The sequence below is a fragment of the Arvicola amphibius genome, chromosome 10 (genome assembly GCF_903992535.2).
Source record: "Arvicola amphibius chromosome 10, mArvAmp1.2, whole genome shotgun sequence".
Classification (NCBI taxonomy): Eukaryota; Metazoa; Chordata; class Mammalia; order Rodentia; family Cricetidae; genus Arvicola; species Arvicola amphibius.
In genome coordinates, this window is record NC_052056.1 from 97,647,488 (window position 1) to 97,667,447 (window position 19,960).

The 19,960-nt window shown below is 48.0% G+C and overlaps 1 protein-coding gene across 2 annotated transcripts in view; it reads left to right on the forward strand.

Annotated features, from left to right (window-relative positions):
* Nucleotides 1-15,838, forward strand: part of Dnaaf5 (dynein axonemal assembly factor 5) — a 38,424-nt gene extending 22,586 nt beyond the window's left edge. For both annotated transcript variants that reach the window (XM_038345425.1, XM_038345426.1), the window contains exons 9-13: nucleotides 2,054-2,201; nucleotides 5,918-6,068; nucleotides 11,244-11,400; nucleotides 13,589-13,780; nucleotides 14,781-15,838. In XM_038345425.1, coding sequence (XP_038201353.1) covers nucleotides 2,054-2,201; nucleotides 5,918-6,068; nucleotides 11,244-11,400; nucleotides 13,589-13,780; nucleotides 14,781-14,917 — 785 coding nt within the window. In that variant the 3' untranslated portion in view covers nucleotides 14,918-15,838. The remainder of the gene's footprint in view (nucleotides 1-2,053; nucleotides 2,202-5,917; nucleotides 6,069-11,243; nucleotides 11,401-13,588; nucleotides 13,781-14,780) is intronic.
* The last annotated feature ends 4,122 nt before the right edge of the window (nucleotides 15,839-19,960 follow it).

Genomic DNA, 19,960 nt, shown 5'->3' on the forward strand with positions numbered 1-19,960 from the left:
GATGGAGTTGTTTTGTTTGGAAGACAGGGTCTCATGCAGTCAAGGCTGACCTCAAGCCTGCTATGTAGCTAAGGATGAACCTTGAAGTCATCCTCTTGCCTCCATCTCCTAACTGCAGGGATTATAGGTTTCCACCATATGTCCACTTTATCCAGTGCTGGGCTGGAACCAGGACTCCAAGTGTGCTAGGCAAGCACTCCAGCCATGGAGGTCTAGCCCCAGCCCCTCATTATGTGGATATCTTGAAAGGCAGTTTGCCTCTCACTGAAGTTTGAGTGGGAATGTCAGCTTCCCTCTCCTGCATCTCCTTTCTTCCTTTGTGAATGAAACTCCAGCTTTGCACTTGGTTTTTATTCTGAGAGCCGGCTCATCAGCTGCAGGGCTCCAGACATCTGTCCTTTGATGTTGACAGAGTCTAAGCAAACCCTGGCACTTGCCTGTGCCGCTTGGAGCAATCCTGGCACTCACCCATGCGGGAGAGATCCTGCTCGTCTCATCAGGCCAGCAGCTGCTTTTCCCATTGTGCTGTTTTGTTTTCCTTCTCTTCCTCAGACCCACGCAGCTTTGGGTGGATAAAGCTGTTGTTTCCTTAGCCCCATCTCCACAGTACAGACCCTGGACACAGGGTCTTGAAGTGGGAGATTTAGGTGACTTGGCTCCATGTCCAGTTGTAGAATTAGCAAACTGTGCCTGGCTTTGAGCTAAAATACAAAGTCCAAGGTACAGCAGGGAAGTGTTCAGGGCATGTTCTGGCATGTCAGCCATTATATCCCAACTCAAGGCTGTATAGTTCCAGTCACCCGGCAGTGAACCCTTAAGGTGTTGCCCCTGAAGTCTTTGTGGCCTGGGGGAAAGATGGGGTGAAGGAAGCAGGGTTCCATTTCTTCTCTTCCATACCATAAAGCTTGAGCAAATGGTGGGGTGCTTTCAATGACCGATTTTGGTGCATTGTTCAGATATTTCTTGACTTTTAGATTTAAGAGTTTGATAAGTGAGCCTGTGAGGATAGCTCTGTCTGTGAAGTACTTGCCTTGCAAGCTTGAGGACTGTCCCCAGACTCTTGTAAAAATGTCAGGCATTTTCCTGTTTGATTTCTTTTTGAGAAAGGATTTTTCTACATAGCCCTGGCTGTATTGGAACTTGCTGTGTAGACCAGGATGGCCCCAAACTCGGATCCACCTGCCCCTGCCTCCTGAATGGTGGGATTAAAGGCCACCACACCCATATAACCCCAGCCCATGGAGAGAGAGAGAGAGAGAGAGAGAGAGAGAGAGAGAGAGAGAGAGAGAGAGAGAAGAGAGCACGCGCCAGGCTAGCCTAATCATTAAATCTTAGACCTGTGAGAGACTCTGCTTCAAAAGAAGAAAGTGGATGGGCACTAAGGAGCACTTGAAAGCTAAGGTATTGTCTTGAGTTCAGAGTCAGTCTGGGCTACAAAGTAAAATCCTGTATCAAAAGAAAAAGAGGACTAAAGGAATGGCTCAGCCATTAAGACCTCTCCCAGCACTTGGGAGGCAGAGGCAGGCACATCTCTGAGTTTGAGACCAGCCTGGTCTACAGAGCAAGTGCCAGGTCAGCTAGGGCTATTTACCCAGAGAAACCCTGTCTCAAAAAAGAAAGAAAAAGACCTCTTACTGCTCTTGCAGAGCTCTGAGGTTTATCTACTAGCACCCATGTCATGTGGCTCTAAACCGCCTCTAACTCCATTCCAGGAGATCGTTGCTATTGGGCTCCACAGATTCTGCACTTATGTGCACATATCTTTAGGCACACATGCACATTATTAAATATAATGAAGTAAATTTGTTTTTAAAGAATGATTTTGGAGATTGTAAAGAGAAGCCAGATTTGTGTCTTGGTCACATGATGAGGGGCTTCTGGGGTTAATCTTTTGTTAGTGCCTCAGCAACTGGGAGAGCAGCATGGCAGGAATGGGAGCCACAGCCCTGCGACTTGCAGGACAACTTCCCCAGCACTCGTGCTCCTGTCTCCACCCTATCAGAGAAGCCGGGCTAGCCAGCAGCTTGCTGTAGTCCCTTCCCTCTTTTTCCAGGCCCAGCTGTGGGAGAAGCACTGCAGCACGTGATTCCTACCCTCAGGACTTGTCTCCAGCCCACCACAGACCCGCACATGCGCCTGAAGCTCTTCTCTGTCCTGTCCACGATGCTGCTGAGGCCTAAGGACACTGTTGACTCTCAAGGGTAGGTCAGTCCTCGGGTCTGGGTAGAGCCCACCTGAGTGTTGGATGGGTCTCCCATCTTCCCATGCTGCCCTGGGCAGGGCCCCTGAGGGCTAAGGTGCAGGCTTCTTGGTGGTCTCTATCCCTAGCATAACTGCTAGGTAAACAGTGGGCTTGGTGAGTGCACCACAGAGACACAGACAGTAAATCAAAGTCACTGTGGGGGAGTCATTAAGATTCCATTGAGTGAGAAAGTTTTACGGCACATTAACTATTAATGACTTCTGTATCCGCTGTTCTGTTTTAAAAGCCTTTTGGTACCTTTCAGACCTAACAGACCTGACTGAATTAGCATTGATGGTGAAGGCTTAGGGGTAGCTTTCTGTTATCTCAGAAGAGCTCAGAGGCAGCATTGCTCCAATTTTATGGCTTTGAAATAAAGAAAAAGTTGAACAAAGAGCTTAGGAAAGAACAGGCTCTGGGTGGGTGGGGAACAACCCCGGGAACAACCCAGACCAGAAGCTCATCCTGGGAGAGGATGTTGAAAGTCAGAGCTGCCTGTAAGACCACACACACACACACAGAGAGAGAGAGAGAGAGAGAGAGAGACAGAGACAGAGACGACAGAGACAGACGTGTGCACAAAATCTTGAAATACTGCTTTCCTTGGTTCACTGGGCAGAATAAGATTAAAGCCATGCTGGATCTCCCAAGCCTTACCCCATGGCAGCCCTGGGTCTTGAAGATGGAGACCTACACATGTTAGCCCCATGTGGGCAGGACTCCCCTGCCTCTCCCATCTTCCCCCCAGACAAATCTATCACCACACAGTGTAGTCAGCAAACTCTAAAGTTCCCTGTGACTTGGTCATTCTAATCTTTCCCTTTCGTACGCACTCCTAGTGTGGGGCTGGCTGCCAGCCTCTCACTCTGCAGGAAGTTCTATTTCCTGCTATCTGCAAAAACCTCAGGGTTGAAAAGGAACCATAAAAAGGTATTAATGAGCATCTTGGCAGCAGGCCACTGGGCAGGCGTGTACACAAGAATGGAGTGAGTGCATGTCAGCCTGGGCTGCCACCGGGCTGTGGCCTTCTCCACAGTATGCTGAGGAACAAGCAGCCACCCCTGACCCACAAACACAGCTCCTAGGTTTGGGCTAGGTTCCCAAAGACACACGTTTCAGACCTCTCGGGATGAAGTCAGTCTGGAGATTTCAATTATGCAGATGAATTACTGAGAAAATTGCTACTGTTTGGGTAGCAGTGGTTTGAAAATAACATCGTCTTGGGCTTTCTATTGCCATGACCAAAATAAATCTGAGGAGGAATTTATCTCGCTTACACTACCAGGTGACAGTCCATCACTGAATAATGTCAGGGCAGGAACCTGGCTTGCTCTGCCTGCTTTTTTTGTTTTTTTTGAGATAGGGTTTCTCTGTTGCTTTGGAGCCTATCCTGAAACTCACTCTGTAGACCAGGCTGGCCTCGAACTCACAGAGATCTGCCTGCCTCTGCCTCCCAAGTGCTGGGATTAAAGGTGTGCGCCACCACTGCCCGGCTACTGCCTGCTTTCTTATAGCACCCAGGACCACCAGCCCATGGGTGCCACCACCTACAATAATAGACTGAGTCCTCCCCCATCAGCCACTAAGAAGATGCCTTACAGGTTTGCCTACAGCCAGATCTTGTGGAGGCAGTGTTTTAGTTGTGGTCCCTTTCAGCTGACTCTAGCTTTTGTGTCAGGTTGACACAAAACTAGCCACCATGGATAGCGTTTGGTTTTGATTTCTAGATTACAAAATGAAGAGTGGAAGGTTATCCAGGCAGGGCTCAGTCTGGCAGTGTGCGCCCCTGCTAGAGGTTGGGGTTCCCTACCTAGAAAAGACAGTGCTCAGCACCACAGCATCCTTCCTGCCCCCCTTGGCCTCTCACTCTTGCCTGAGCATCTGTTGAGATGCCTGTGAGGGAGCAAGGAGGAGCTACAGAAAGCCCTCCCCAAGCTACTGCCTTTGTAAGTGGCCTTTGCTTCCGTCCCTTTGGCAGCCTTTGAGTAATTTCATGTAAAAATTCTGGAATAGAGGACCAGTAGAATGGTTCAGTGAGTAAAGGCATTTGCCTCCAGTCTTGACAACCTGGGTTCAATGCCCAGGACACACGTGGTGGAAGAAGGAAACCAACTCCTGTATGTGTCCTCTGATCTCTGTATGCACACTAGCACATTCCCCATCCCACCCTCACATATAACAATAAACAGCATATAATGTAAAATTTAAAACTGCAGTCACTGGCTAGGCCTGGGAATGTGGCTCAGTGGGTAGAGTGCTTCTCTGGCATGCAGGAAGCCTTGGTTCCATCTCCAGCACTGCATAAACCAGGAGTAGTGGGGCGTGCCTGTCAGCTCAGCACTCAGGAAGTGAGGCAGAGGGATTGGATGTTCCAGGCTAGCCTGACTGCATAGCAAGTTCTTGTCTCCAAAAACAAAAAACAAAAATTGAGCTGAGAGTATAGCTCAGTTGGTAGAGTGCTTTCCTAGGATATAGGGTTCAATCCCCAGCACTATACAGATTGGCTGTGGTGGGACAAGCCTGCAGTCTCTGCACTCGGGGAAGCAGATTACAGACCAGCAATGGTAAGGAGAGAACTCCTGAGCAGCTGGCAAACTCTGCTCTCTGAAGAGTGAAGCCCTGAGCAGTCTGTTAGGGAGGGTCTGACAGGTGGTTGTGAGCCATCTGATGAGGGTGCTGGAAAATAAACTCAGGTCTTCTGAAGGAGCGGCAAGTGTTCCTAAGCACCACGCCATCTCTCCAGCCCCATGTCATTTCTTGCTTCCTTGGTTTTAGTGGAGTAGATAGTAGGTTCAGCAGATGGTGATAGAGGTGCCACGTGATCCAAATGACTGATCGTGGTTGATAAAGTACTCGAGTACAGAGCCCCCCACAAGCCCATCAGTTTACCAGGCCACTTGACAAGGGTCACATCTTTGGGAGGGGCACAGGGTCAGGTCACTAAGGAGTCCTTGCCAGTCTCTGTAGGCCCTGGAACTCTTTTTCTTGAACTCTGAAGCACATAAAGAGCTGGGATGTCATCGTCACCCAGCATGCCAAGCTCTTGGATTCTATCCCCAGTCATGAACTAAGGAAATTGAAACAGCTGAGTACCTATGTGGTAATTTGAATGTCATTGGTCCCCATAAGCTCATGGGAAGTGTCACTATGTCTGTCACTGTGGGGGCAGGCACTGGGGTCTCTATTGCTTAAGCTTTGCTCAGTGTCACAGTCCACTTCCTGTTGCCTTCTGATCAAGATGTAGCCAGCACCCTGTCTGCCTGCAGGCCACCATGCTCCCTGCCATGATAATAGTGGATTAAACCTCTGAAACTGTAAGCCGCCACCTCAACTAAATGTTTTCCTTTCTCAGAGTTCCCGTGTGCATGGTGTCTCTTCACACCGCAATATAGAAACCCTAAGACATTCTCGGTTGAGTGTGTGCAAGTCAGGTCATCCTAGTTAGCTTTCGTGGTTGACCTGCTCCCCTTCCTTGCTGGTCTCACAGACTATCAGCCTCCAGAAGAGGCCCCCACTGTTGGTGGGAATTTCTCTGTAAGTTGATGCTCTTTGGCCTGGGTCTCCTCATGTGCCTCTCACCTGACCTCCTTAAACGTCAGTCTAGTTCCTTCCCAAACTGCAGTTTGTCCTTCAGAATAGCTTGTGTGTCCTTCCTCACTTGCCGTCTTGTTCCAGACAGTTCCATGGCTACTTGGAGATGGTAGTGAATGACATCCTAGCCCCCAACCTGCAGTGGCATGCCGGGAGGACGGCTGCAGCCATCCGGACAGCTGCCATATCCTGTCTGTGGGCACTCACCAGCAGTGACATCCTATTGACCAAGCAGGTAAGGACTTCTGTGACCATCCCAGTTGTCTGCCCTGTGGCTACCAAGAGACCATGTAGAGCTGAGACCTGGGTGGTCAGGTCTAGCCAGGGCCTAGGTCTGAGTGCCCTGTTTGTAACAGGTACCATCTCCTTGAAGGGTCTGGGATCTGGCCTCTCTGCTTTAGGTTTACAAACTGCCTTAGTTTCTTTCTTTCTTTCTTTTTTTTAATTGATTTTTATTGAGCTCTACCTTTCTCTCAGCTCCCCTCCCTGCCTCTCCCCTCCCCCTTCAATCCTCCCCCAAGGTCCCCATGCTCCCAATTTACTCTGGAGATCTTATCTTTTTCTACTTTCTACTTCCCATGTAGATTAGATCTATGTAAGTCTCTCTTAGTGTCTGCATTGTTGTCTAAGTTCTCTGGGATTGTGGTTTGTAGGCTGGTTTTCTTTGCTTTATGTTTAAAAGCTACCTATGGGTGAGTACATGTGATAATTGTCTTTCTGTGTCTGGGTTACCTCACTCAAAATAATGTTTTCTAGCTCCATCCATTTTCCTGCAAAATTCAGGATCTTTTTTTTTTTTTTTTGCTGTGTAAATGTACCACATTTTCCTTATCCATTCTTCATTCTTCAGTCGAGGGGCATTTAAGTTGCTTCCAGGTTCTGGCTATGACAAACAAAGCTGTTATGAACATGTCCTTGTGGCACGATTGAGCATCCTTTGGATATATACCCAAAAGTGATATTACTGAGTCTTGAGGAAGGTTGTTTCCTAATTTTCTGAGAAATTGCAACACTGATATCCAGAGGGGTTGTACCAGCTTGCATTCCCACCAGCAATGCAGAAGTGTTCCCTTTTCCCCACAACCTCTCCAGCCTAAGTTGTCATCAGTGTTTTTGATCTTGGCCATTCCTGCCTTAGTTTCTTATCTGGTTGATGTGATAGCATACCCTGACAGAGGTAACTCAGAGGAGAAGGGGCTTATCATGGCTCACAGTAAGGTTACAGTCCATTGTGGCGGGGAAGCCAACAGAGCAGGATCTTGAAGCAGCTGGTCACATCCACAGTCAAGAAGCAGACAAGTTAGTGCCTTTAATTGGGAGGTAGAGGCAAGCAGATCTCTGAGTTTAAAGGCAACCTGGACTATGTAGCCAGTTCCTTCTTTGTGTAGGCTGACTGTATTCCAACCAAGATTACATAATGAGGCCCTGTCTCAAACAAACAGAGGAAACGGACCAGTGAATCATGCTGCTGCCCAGCTCACTTTCTCCATTTTGTATCGCCAGGACCACAAGACCAGGGATTGGTCCTGTCCACAATAAAGATGGGTGTTCCCATGTCAAATATTTTTTAAGGTTTTTTTTTTAATAATTAGTATCCAAAACATTTTCATCTGGGAGTTGCTCTTTGACAGATCGTGAGATAGTTCCTCTTGCTTGTTTTGTACTGGGTCTTCAAAAATCACATGTACGTTACAGCATGTAGTGAATTGTTGTGTGATTCTGACTGGCTGTGGCTCAGTACTCCCCGCACTTGGCTTGCAACTGTCGTATTGGACAATGCTAATGGTGGTGGTTAGCAGCAGATCTCAGATCACAACTTGGGTTTGAGTCTAGACCCACCATTTAACTTCTCTCTGCTCTGGTTATCTGTCTAAAATGCTCCCTGACTCTTTTGGCTAGTGTGAAGAATAAATGGGATTTTCCAAGTAAAGCCTCAGCATGGTGTCTAATGTGTGGGAGCTGGCCCATGTGCCAGGCACACTGTTCTATAATTTACATGGTTAATACCTAGGCAGTTAGAGTGGTGGAGCTGAGGAGATGACATGCCATCATGAACGTCTGAGTTTGGATCTCCAGCATTCATATTTAAAAAAAAAAAAAAGGCATAATCACATGGGTCTATAACCCTAGCACTGGAAGGGCAAAGACAGTCAATGCCAGTCGGTGAGCTCTGGTTTTAGGGAGAAATCCTAAACATATAAGGTAAAGGCTGGAGAAATGGTTCTGCTCTTGCAGGGGACCAAAGTTCAGTTTCTTTTTTTCTTTTTTGTTTTTGTTTTTTTTTTTTGTTTTTTTTTTGTTTTGTTTTGGTTTTTTGTTTGTTTTTTGTTTTTTTTTGGTTTTTGTTTTTTGTTTTGTTTTTTTGGAGACAGGGTTTCTCTGTAGGTTTGGAGCCTGTCCTTGAACTCACAGAGATCCACCTGCCTCTGCCTCCCAATTGCTGGGAAAGTTCAGTTTCTAACACCCATGTCTGGTGGCTCACTACCACCTATAACTCCAGAGGAACTGACACCCTCTTCTGGACTCTGAAGGCATGCACATGGTACACATACGAGAAGCATACACACACAGAAATTTTGTGCGTGTGTGTGTGTGTGTGTGTGTGTGTGTGTGTGTGTGTGTAGAATGATAATGGAAAATGCCTGGTTTGATTCCTGGCCTCCATAAGCACATGTACACACATATGCATTACATTTGGACACATAATGTAGCATGTATTATTAAAGATTGGTGCCAAAGCAAGTTATATTGAATGATCTTCACAAAATCACAAGTTTAGGATAGGAGGTGTACCTGTCAATTTCTAGCAACACACAGACAAAATAGCTGGGAGTGGCAGGCCAAAACTGCACCGCTGTTAGTATGGCTAGTGAAATAAACCAGGACACTGAAACTATAGGAAATTGATGCTTCTGCTTCTGCCCAGGAAATGTGCCTTTGCGATCACTCTGACAGGCCTCTGCCAGCCACTCACAGTGTATGCTCGCCCCCTGCTGACAGCAGAAGGTTGTTATCTAGTTCTCAGAGTTTGAGGAATTCCACTGACCAAATTAATGGTTAGGGTGATCCAAAATTCAGAATAAAGATCTGGGCTGGGGAGCATTTGCTCATAGAGAATGAAGTATTTCTGACCATAGATCAGCAAAGGAACAATTATATCTGCTGACAAAACCCTCATTTGTCCTGTGATCCATTCCCTCCTGACATGGGTGCCCTTCCCAGTGGACCCCCCAACCTGCTTCTTCCACCTCCCCACTGGGTGCCCTAGCCAGTCAGCCCCTGCGATCATCCTTGGGCCCTGCTCTGTTGTCGTCGTACCTTTATTTCACCATGAAAAGTCCTATTTCCAGGAACCCTTCTTCCCTAGAAAGTGGCCCAGAAGCTTGACTCTGCTCCCTGCAGATCCACTAGGTGGCAGCACAGTCATAACTGCCACAAGGCCCTCACTCCAGAACCTGCTGCTACACTGCCGGTCCCTACCAGTGCCTCCTTCAGTGCGGTGCCTGCCTTCTTTAGCTGAGACCCCAGAGGAGAGGCCTTCAGCCCACCTCACATCTACATCCCCTCCCCATCCCTTTCACCTCCTTAGTAAAGGTGATGCCTTCCTGGTGACCACGGGAGCCCTACTCAGGCTGCTTACAGACCCTTTTAGCCTCCTTTCACTGATCCATGCCTTACCCCATCTTCTTGTAATACACAACCTTCTATATGCGTCTAAATGTGTTTCTATCTCCCTGGTCTGGCCCCCATTACATGCTAAGCAAGTGCTTTACAGCTGAGCTGAGCCACCCCCAGCCTTTCATTGGAGTCAGGGTTCTAGGCAGGTGCTCTACCACTGAGCCACACCCCAGCCCCTCACTGGGGGATTCTAGGCAGGGGCTCTACCACTGAGCCACACCCCAGCCCCTCACTGGGGGATTCTAGGCAGCCATCATCTCCTGCCTCTTCTCTCCATCACTCCCCTTCAAGAACTGCCATGCTTTACAATTTACTTTAGTGGGATAAAGGGTTCTTTTGTTTTAGCTGTGTCTGTCTGTCTGTCTGTCTGTCTGTGTCTGTATGTGTGTTCATGCCAGAAGTCAACTTCTGAATATCTGTCCTGGCTAGTTTTATGTCAACTTGACACAAGCTAAGATTCTCAAGAAGAGGAAACCACAATTGAGAAAATGCTTTTTTAAGATCACAGGCATTTCTTAATTTTCTTAATCTGTGATTAATGTGGGAAGGCCAGCCCATTATCGATGGGAACGCCCTCGCTGGCTGGCCCTGGGTTCTGTATGAAAGCAGGCTGAGCAAGCCAGTAACTCCTCCATGGCCTCCATGTGTTAGCTCATGCCTGCAAGTTCCCTTTAGGTCTGAGTTCTGTCTTGCTTCTCTCAATGGATGGTAATTCAGAATAAGCCACATTAACCCTTTCCTTCCCAAGTTTGGGTTACAATATCTCATCACAGCAGTAGTAACCCTAACTAAGACAACATCAAAAGTCATACCTCACATGCTCCTCACCTTGTTTTCTGAGGTAGGGTCGGGTCTCTTATTGGGCTGGCACTGGCCTAGCAGGTAAGCAGGCTGACTAACCAGAAGACCACAGGGATCCTGGTTTTTCACTTCCCTGGCACTGGGAATACAGATGTGTATCACCACACACAGCCCTCACATGGGTGCTGGGGGTTGAACTTGGATCCTTGCAAGCACTTACCGTCTGAATCATCTCTCAAACTCCTCTTGGATTTTTGGTTGGTTGGTTGGTTGGTTGGTTGGTTGGTTGGTTTTCCCCTAGAGACAATTTTCTGTAGGCCAGGCTGTCCTAGAACTCACTGTGTAGCTGAGTCTTCCCTTGAAGTGCTAGGATTATAGATGAGCTGAATTGTCTGTCCTTGGCATGGTCTGCTTACCTTGCATGGTCTGACCTGCCCTCCAGCACTCTCAGCCAGTATTAATGGTTCAAGTGCCAGCAAGCTTGATAGCCTGAGTTTGATTTCCAGGATCCATACTGTGAAAGGAGAGAACTGACTTTTGCAAGCTGTCCTCTTGACATGTCCTACATACATGTACCATGGCACATGCATGGCTACATACATATACACATAAACAAAACTAAAAAACAAAACCAAACACTTGGAAGTTAGTGGCGCATTCCTTTAATCCCAGCACTTGGAATGCAGAGGCAGGAAGATCTCTGTGAGTTCAAGACCAGCCTGGTCTACAGACTGAGTTCTAGGACAGCCAGAACTACACAGAAAACAACCCTGTCTCGGGCAGGGCAGAGATTCGAATCTACTTCTTGGTAAAAATGGACACAGCATTCCTAACTGCATGGTGTTGCAGACAGGAGTGCCTGGCAGAGAGCACTGAGAAGTTCTGACAGCACGGGTAGCCAGATGTCCTCTCACCCATCTGTGGCTTGCAGGTGCAGGAGGCACAGGAGACCCTGATGCCACAAGTGCTGGCCACACTAGAGGATGACTCCCAGACCACACGCCTGGTCTCCTGCCGCATCATTAGTGTGTTCCTCAAGAACTCAGGGGATACCATGGAACCGGAGAAATTCCTCAGGGTCTATCCTGGTAAGATACTGGAGGGGACAGGTGGGGGGCTGAGGTGGAGGTGAGGGGCACAGAGCTACCTAGTAACTTCTTTTGTAGTCAGAAAATACTTGTTTGACTCCTGAGTGAGTGGGTGCTGGGTATCCATATACCACAGTGACAAATGAACCAGCCCTGACTAAGCAGCCCACACCAGAAGCAAGGAGAACCACTCTGGGCATTATTGGAGATGGGTCCAGGCTCTGTTTCCAGGACCACTAGGGTGTAGCCCTATGTTGAGTGGGAGACTCTCCTCAGCAGGAATTGTGTCCAGATCCCCATTAAGAAAAAAAAAAGGTATAGAATAAGACTTCTACCTTCTAAGTGCTATGGAAGGCAGTCTACATGGAACCACGGGACAGCCTTACCACCTGTCTACAACTAGCCTGAGCACCAAGCAAATTATAGACAGAAAATGAGGATGTCAGAGTCAACAAGATCCCAGACGGTGGCCGGAAACGGGGAAGTCAGGGCATCCATTAGGAGCTGACAGGGACAGTGCTAAGCAGAACATTGGGCACCATGGGAACAGATACACCTTGAGAAGAACAGTGTGAGGGAACAGTCAGACAGAACAGCAGGTGTGTGGGAACGTGGAGGGAACCAGTGCAGAGGTGATTGATTCTAACACAGCTTCCAAGAAATTGAAATAAGGACATTATAGTGATTGTTGGATGGTCTTCAGGACAGGTAACACTATAGAGGGTTGAGGGACAAACCCTCTTATAGTTCTTATTTAAAGTGTTTAGTATGTCAAGAAGGTAAAATAATAACATCCTTTAGAAGCAAGTTAAGACCTGGCCGTTCCTGCACATTCCTCTTGTCCTAGCACTTGGGAGGCAGAGGCAGGTAGAATTACTACAAATCCTAGGCCAACCTGAAAATTCCAAACCAGCCAGGTCTATCTATACAGTGAGCCCCTGTGTCAAAACAAGCAAGAAAGCTAGATGTGATGGCACACAACTGTAATCCTAGCACTTTGGAGGTGAAGGCAAGAGGATCAAAAGTTTTAGGCCTACCTTAGCTACGTGAGCCCCCATCTCAAAAAAGCAAAACAAAAAGTGCTGCATTAAGCATGGTGGCACACGCCTTTAATCCAGCAAGCAGATCTCTAGTTTGAGGCCAGCCTGGTCTACATAGCAAGTTCTGGGCTTCTAAGCATCTTGCAGCTAGAGCCCAGCTGTATCTCCCATGAGTTATTCCAGCCGGTCCCTGTCCTAATACTCCTGGCAGGAGGCCTTGCACTCTCTGTGTGTGTAGTGAGTGATCTTTTCATGCCTTCAGTAAGCCAGGGCTAGCTTGCTCATGAGCTTTCAGATATAGGTGAGAGACAACCTGCCCAGGCCGACATTCAGCTTTTATGCAACTTGCCCATTCTCCAGAAGGTTCGTGCTATAGAAGCAGGTTCCAGATACTGTTTTTTCCTCCTTTGGTTAATTGAGATAAGTTTAGCCCATAATGATTTAGAACTCTGTCTAGCCTAACTGGGCCTCAGACTTACAACAGTCCTCCTGTCTCAGTTTACCAAAAGTGCTGGCATTGCAGCCATGGCTCACATCTGGCCCCAGAAAGGTTGTTTTGTTTTGTTTTGTTTCTTTTTGTTTGTTTGTTTGTTTTCCAGGTTATGGGGAAAACTTAAGGATTTTTGTTTGTTTTTTGTTTTGTTTTTCGAGACAGGGTTTCTCTGTAGCTTCGGATCTAGCTCTTGTAGACCAGGTTGGCCTTGAACTCAGAGATCTGCCTGCCTCCGCCTCCTGAGTGCTGAGGTTAAAGGTGTGCGCCACCACCCAGCTAAGCCTAAGTTTAATGAAACTCTTATCCATTATTTTAAAAGTTTCTGCCTGTCAGGAAGAATAGATGTGTTTTGACAGCACACAGCCTGGCCAAGGAATTCCCGGAGATAAACCAAGGCTGCACAGTTGTCGTGTCGCTGGCCTCAGGCTCTTCAGCCCATAGCAGGCGCCAGTGTCTGGTGTGCATCTAGGTCTTCCTGGAGGTCTCAGGGCTGTTGGACTGAACAGCTTCAGGATGGTGAAGTCCATCTGTTGAAGACGCTTCCTTCTGGAGAGTCTCCCTTGCGGGGTGGATTCTCGGACCCTCCACTTTGCAGGTTAAAAGCCCTGCCATAAGTCTGCATACCTGGCCTCTCTCACCTGTCTCCTCCCCACAGAGCTCTTGAAGCGCCTAGATGATGTCTCCAATGACGTGAGGATGGCTGCTGCTTCTGCCTTGCTTACCTGGCTGAAGTGTGTGCAGAACTCCGATGGAAAATCTGCCTTTCAGAGCAGCGTTCAGTTCTTATACAGGGAGCTGCTGGTCCATCTGGATGACCCTGAAAGTGCCATCCAGGATACAGTCCTAGGTGAGCTCTCGAGGGCTTACGGGGCGCAGCTGTCTCTGGGTTCTGCTACCCTGAGTTACTGAGGGAGAAATTAGTTGAGACCAGGTGTGTGTGTATGAGTGTTTGCCTGTGTGTATGTCTGTGCATCACATGCAATGAAGGACCCATGGAGGCTAGAAGAGGACATTGAACTCCCTTGAGTTTGAGTTACAGTTGATTATTAGCTGCCATGGGATACTGAGAATCAAATCCAGGTCTCCTGGGAGAGCAGCCAGTAGTGACCTTAACTTCTGAGACATCTCTCTAGCCCCCATGTTTTAAATATTTGTATTTATTTTGTGGAGGGGGCACATGTGCTCAGCATCATGTGCTTGGAAGTCAGAGGACAACTTGCATTAGGTTGTTCTTGCCTTCCAGCATGTGGATTCCAGGGGTAGAACTCAGGATATCAGACTAGACAGAGGTGGAGAATAGTAGAGGAAGAAACTCCATCACTGACCTCTGACCTCCATATGTGCACACATATATGCTACACACATGCACACAGACCAAAATAATAAGAATACCTTTACAAACAGCTTTGCATGGTACAGGACACTTTCTGGGCATTGCTGTTTTAAAAGGAAGAGTGGGAATAGCCATTGCAGGTGAGCGAAGACTAGCTATGCTGCAGCCTCCTTTGGCTTCATTGGCTTAAGCTGTCAAGCATGGGGACCTGAGCTAAGTCCCCAGGACCCACATGGTAGAAGAAGAGAACTGACATACAAAGGTTGCCCCTTGAGTTCCACATGCATGTACACTGTAGACTGATGCTTCCAAATAGCCACTATGCTGCTACAACCCAGGGGGCGTGAAACCTTACCCTCCACCCTCTGAACATTGTGCGCAAGGCTTCCAGAAGGTGGTTTTCAGCCCCGTGGGATCTACCCAGCATCTCTAAAGAAAGCTGTCAGCTCTGTACAGCATGGGGTGGGCTCTCAGCCCTCTGCTGCTGGATTCAGGGCTCTGTGGTCTCTTTTAGAAGTCCTCAAGGAAGGCAGTGTCCTGTTCCCAGATGTGCTTGTTCGAGAGACCGAGGCCGTCGTCCACAAACACCGCTCATCTGCCTACTGCGAGCAGCTGCTGCAGCACATGCAGGCCATGGCTGCTGCTCGGTGACTGTATGCAGCAGCCACTGAAGGGCCCTAGCTCTCTGAAGGGCAGCACAGGTGGCCTGGAGACCTTGCACTTAGGGCGGCCATGTCTATAACCCAGGCATCCTTGGGACCCACCAACCACCAGATGGTGCTTTGAGCTGCAGCATCTGTCTTTCCTAAGCAGGTTCTGGGATTTTGTAACATGCCTACTATACACAGAGGCCACAAAAAGCTACAATTAAAGTTAGATGGCCCCATTCTTGCCAGCTTCCCAGCTAGCTGCTTGAATATGATGTTTTTAAGGTTCCCTCACAAGCCTGGCCTGCTTCCATGCTCACCAAGAATGCTCTTCATGTTGCAAGAAAGCCAAAGCGATTATAAAGACAACCACCCACTTTCTTTGGGCCCTGTCCCATCATCCTAGGCTGAAGAGAATGTCCAGTCTTGACTCTTGAAACTTGATGAAGTTTCTCCTGATTTTTTGTTTGTTTTTTTCAGCACAGTTCCTCTATGTAGCCCTGGCTGTCCTGGTACTCACTTTGTAGACCAGGCTAATCTTGAACTCATGAGAGATCCGCCTGCTTATGCCTCCCGAGTGCTGGCATTAAAGGTGTGGGCCACCACCATCCTGCTTCTCCCAATTTTAAATACACTGGAGCTTGCGATGTGGGTGCACAGTCCTGGCCTTTCTGTTTCTCAGTGTTAGTGATGCCCACAGATAAAGGATAGACTAGGACACCAGACCTCATCCTTACCACTTGCTTATAGCAATCAGCAAAATAGTCATTCCCTCGTGTCTTTTCCACCAAGTGCCTAAAATATTTTTGAGTGGATCTTTATCAACAGCCAGTATTTTTGTTAAGACAGTGGGGGTGGGGAGATTTCAACAAATTTTAACATTTCTGCTTTGCCATTTGTGGAATTAAATTATTTATTATAGTTATTTTGTGTGGCCATCTGTGTGATTTGACTGGTTATACTACATTATTGCAGACAGCTCCTGTCTCCATATATCAGCTTCTGGGTGACCCAGCCTGAGGGACACTGGCCATGGACTCCATGGGCTCCTCTGGTTCATCATTCACCACTGTCTGTGACGTGTATTCTGGCACAAGGTAGTTGGAGTGCCCAGCAAGACTGGGCCAACACCAGTTAGCAAAGCACCCCAGCATGGCCCTGAGTCGGGCTGGGCATCCAGGTGGGTAAAGGTTGGTCTCAGAGTACCTGGCCCAGTGACTACAGCCTGAAGCTTCATTTCTGTCCATCTCCACTGTCTTTGCTGCCTGGAGCTCCATCGCTTACCTGGAAACTGACCAGTGCTCTCTGCTGTTCCTTGAGGGATCTTAAAGTTCCTCCCGCCCATCTGTCCCCATGACAACAGAAACAGTATCAGCATCACATGGACACTTGATAGCAGTTTATGACAGACCCAGTCAGACCCACCTGAGTCGTCATGAGCACCAAGCATTGTTTTAAGTGATTACTCACCTCTTAATGAATACATCCCATTATTTATTGGAGAGGGCACATGGGCTACAGTGTACATGTGGAAGTTTGACCTGAAGGAGTCAGTTCTCTGCTTCCACCATGTGCATCTTGGGGATTGAACTCAGACTGGCAGGGTTGGCAGCAAGCACCTCAACCTGCTGAGCCATCTTGTTGGCCCAAGCACCAGGCATTTTTTTTTTATTTGTTGTGTGTTACTAAGTATAGAACTCAGAACTTTACAAATATGTTTTATCACCGAGCTATGTCCACAACCCCTCACTTATTTAAGGCAGGGGCTTTACTGCTGAGGAATCTACAGTAAGTATTTAGGCTCTGTGGACCTTCCTGTTCAGCTGTTGCTGGGGCTCCAACTGCACACTGGGGCCATTGTAGATGAATTGCTCATAGGGCGGGCATGCTTTCCATTGCTCCAGACAGAATGGCTGGGTTCGGATCCTAGGAAGTGAGTCCCATAGTGATTGGTTGGTCAGTAGTTCTGTTGAGCTGCTTTATCGATCTGAAGTTAAGAGTGGGCAACTGGGTGAGAATAGGCGGGCACACCTACCGTGGCACCACCCTCAGCAAGGCAGAGCACTTTCTGGAGCCTGTTCCCTCTACCGTAGATCTGGGGCAAGCGCTTTCTTCACTGAGCCATCTCACCAGCTGCCTTCTTTTGGAGGGAAGATGCTAAATTGGAAGAGACACCTCCCCAGGGTGGAGGTAGGAAAATGAGGACAAGAGCCCACTTCCTTCTACTATGCTTCCCCCGCCTTTCCTTCTGAAAAGTGGAAAGAAAGCCCTGAGTCAACCACATGAACAAATGGGCTTGTTTGGTTTGTTTTTGTTTTCTGAGACTGGGGTTTCTCTGTGTAATGCTGACTGTCCTGGAACTCTGCAGACCAGGCTGACCTTGAACTCAGAGATCTACCTGTGCCCCTGTCTTCAAGTACTTGGATTAAAGACCTTCACTAACAAATGGGCTTTTTAACATGTCAGAGCCAATAAGATGACTCAGTGGGAAAAAGCACTACCCAAACAAGCCCAGTGGCCTGAGTTCAGTCCCCAGAAAACCCACGTAAAGGTAAATGAGAGCCCAGCTTCACAGGTAGTCTTCTGACCTCCACGTATTCAGTGTCACATGTGCCCACACACATGGATGACACACAGAAAGAATAAATAAAACGTAAAAGGCTGGCAAGATGTCCCGGGTAAAGAAACCTGTCACCAAAACTGACAACCTGACATCTCCTGGGACACACATGGTGGGAAAAGACTGACTCCAAAAGTTATCCTGTGACCTACCTCCTCCCACACTGGCATGGGCATGTTCCCCCTACACACAAAGAAATGCAATTTAATGTTTTAAAAAGGGAAAGAAAAAATGTCAGAGCCAGTAGCGTTGTAAAATGCCTGTAATCCTGGCACTTGGACATGAAGGCTGGAGGATCAGGAGTTCAAGACCAGCTTCCTAGGATCTTGTCTTAAAGAATAAATAAAATTGAATCCAGGTCTGGATAAGAAAAGTAGATGGTGATTGATGACAGCCAAAAGCTGTCAGTGCTAGGGAAGAGGGACTTGGGAGAAAAACTAAGTGACCCATAGTGTCTAAAGGTGGAACAGCATGAGCAACAACAACATAAATAAATTACTGGAGCACAAGGCTGTGCGTTGGTGGCACAAGCCTTTAATCCCAGCACTCGGGAGGCAGAGACAGGCAGATCTCTGTGAGTTCAAGGCCAGCCTGGTCTACAAAAGCTAGTTCCAGGCTCCAAAAGCTACAGAGAACCCTGTCTGGGGGGGGGGGGGGAGAGGGAGAAGGGAGAGAGGAGGGAAGCTGTCATCTTGGAATTACATCTATAGCTTTGTCAACTGTCCTATGGCCAAAATTAAATCCCTGCTGCCTTGTGCCTTAGTTATGTAACATGTTAATATTACAAGAAGCCAAGCAGAATAGACGGGAATGCTCTGTACCAATTTTTGCTATTTTTGTATTCAAAAAATTCTAAAATATTTCAATGTAGAGTTTAAAATACATACACAGATGGGCGAGAGCAAACAGAACCCTCATCCCTCCCCTAAGAGGGTGAGCAAATGCCAGCACTGTTGGTCCTGACCTGGCCCATGTGGGGAAGGGAAGACCCATGTGTGATCTGAGTGGTGGATCCCTTCCTTTGGTGGTACCCCAGCAGCTAATTCTGTAGGTACTGTCTGATTTAGAACAAAAACCCTGAGCTAGAGCAGGCTTGGCAAGTTAGCGGCAAGGAGGCTGCCCCTGAAAGCCTCTACGTGGGTTAGAGGGAGACAGTGGGAGATAGGTGTCAGGAATGGTGGTCAGGGCTGCAGATGAGGGACACTCACCTCCACCTGCATTCGTTTACTTTCTTTTCCTCCCCCTCCCTTCCTTTCCTTCCTTTTCTTTCTTTTTTTTTTTCTTTTTCTTTCTTTTTTTTTTTTTTTTTTTTTTTTTTTTGGAGAGAGGGAGGGAGGGGATCTCTATGTAGCCCTGGTTGTCCTGGAATTCACTACCTAGAATTCAGACTCTCAGATTCATAGCGATCAGCCTGACTGCCCCCCCAGAATGCTGGGATTAAAGCTGTGCACCATCCCACCAAGCCATTTGTTACCTTCCTCCAGTGCCAGTGTCGAAGTGAATAGCACACATTCATGACCCCCCCTTCTCTGCCGCCCCCACAGACTGCCTTTCCCTTTCAATGGTCAAGGTCACTTACAGTTAGTTAGCTCACGTGGTAGATTTGCATTTCAATGATTCTTGTGTAAATCAATTTCAAAGGCTAATGCTTGACCAGGTGTTCAGACCCTCTATAATCCCAGGACTCAGACACCTGAGACAAGAAGATTGCAGTGAATTCAAGGTCAGTTTGAGCTACCCAGGCTTTGTTTCAGAAAAACCTAGAAGGTGGCTCAGCAGGTGCCGAAGCTGATGGCCTGACTCTGAATGGAGGGATCCAGTCAGTGGCTCCCTGTTTCTATTCCAGGTGACTCAATTTCCCTGCCAGGCCGCTCCAGAGCTCAGTATCCAAGCAGAGTCTCTTTGGGCCTCATCCTTGCAAGATGTCGGGACCTCCTTAAAGGCCACACCTAGGGTACAGCTGCTTGGGAAGCCTCTACCAGCTCTGAGAGCCTACTGGGAAGGATGCCCAATCCTCTGCAGAGGAGGACCCAGCTCTTGGCTCTTGGGCCAGAGCATCGTGCCAGTTGCTCTAGGCCCGAGCGTAAGAGCACAGTTGCTTCAGCCCAGAGCTCTGCTTAATCCCTGGGGTGCCAGGCATGCCCCGAGCCTCACCCTTCCTCAGTCCCGGGCCTATTTTGGGATGTTCTTCCGCCACTCCGCCTACTCCACATTCTACAGCTTTCAGCCTTCTGAAATTTGCCTAAATCCTGCGTGGTTGCTCCCCTCCCCTCTCCACCTACTTTATCCCCTGCCTTCTCCACTTCTCGGGCACAGGCTTTTGAGATAAGGGGATGTTTTCCTGGGATGTTTCTTCTTCCTTGCTTCACTGTGCTGATAGGGCACACACTACTAGGTGGAAAAGCAAAGTCTAGCAGAAGGCACAGA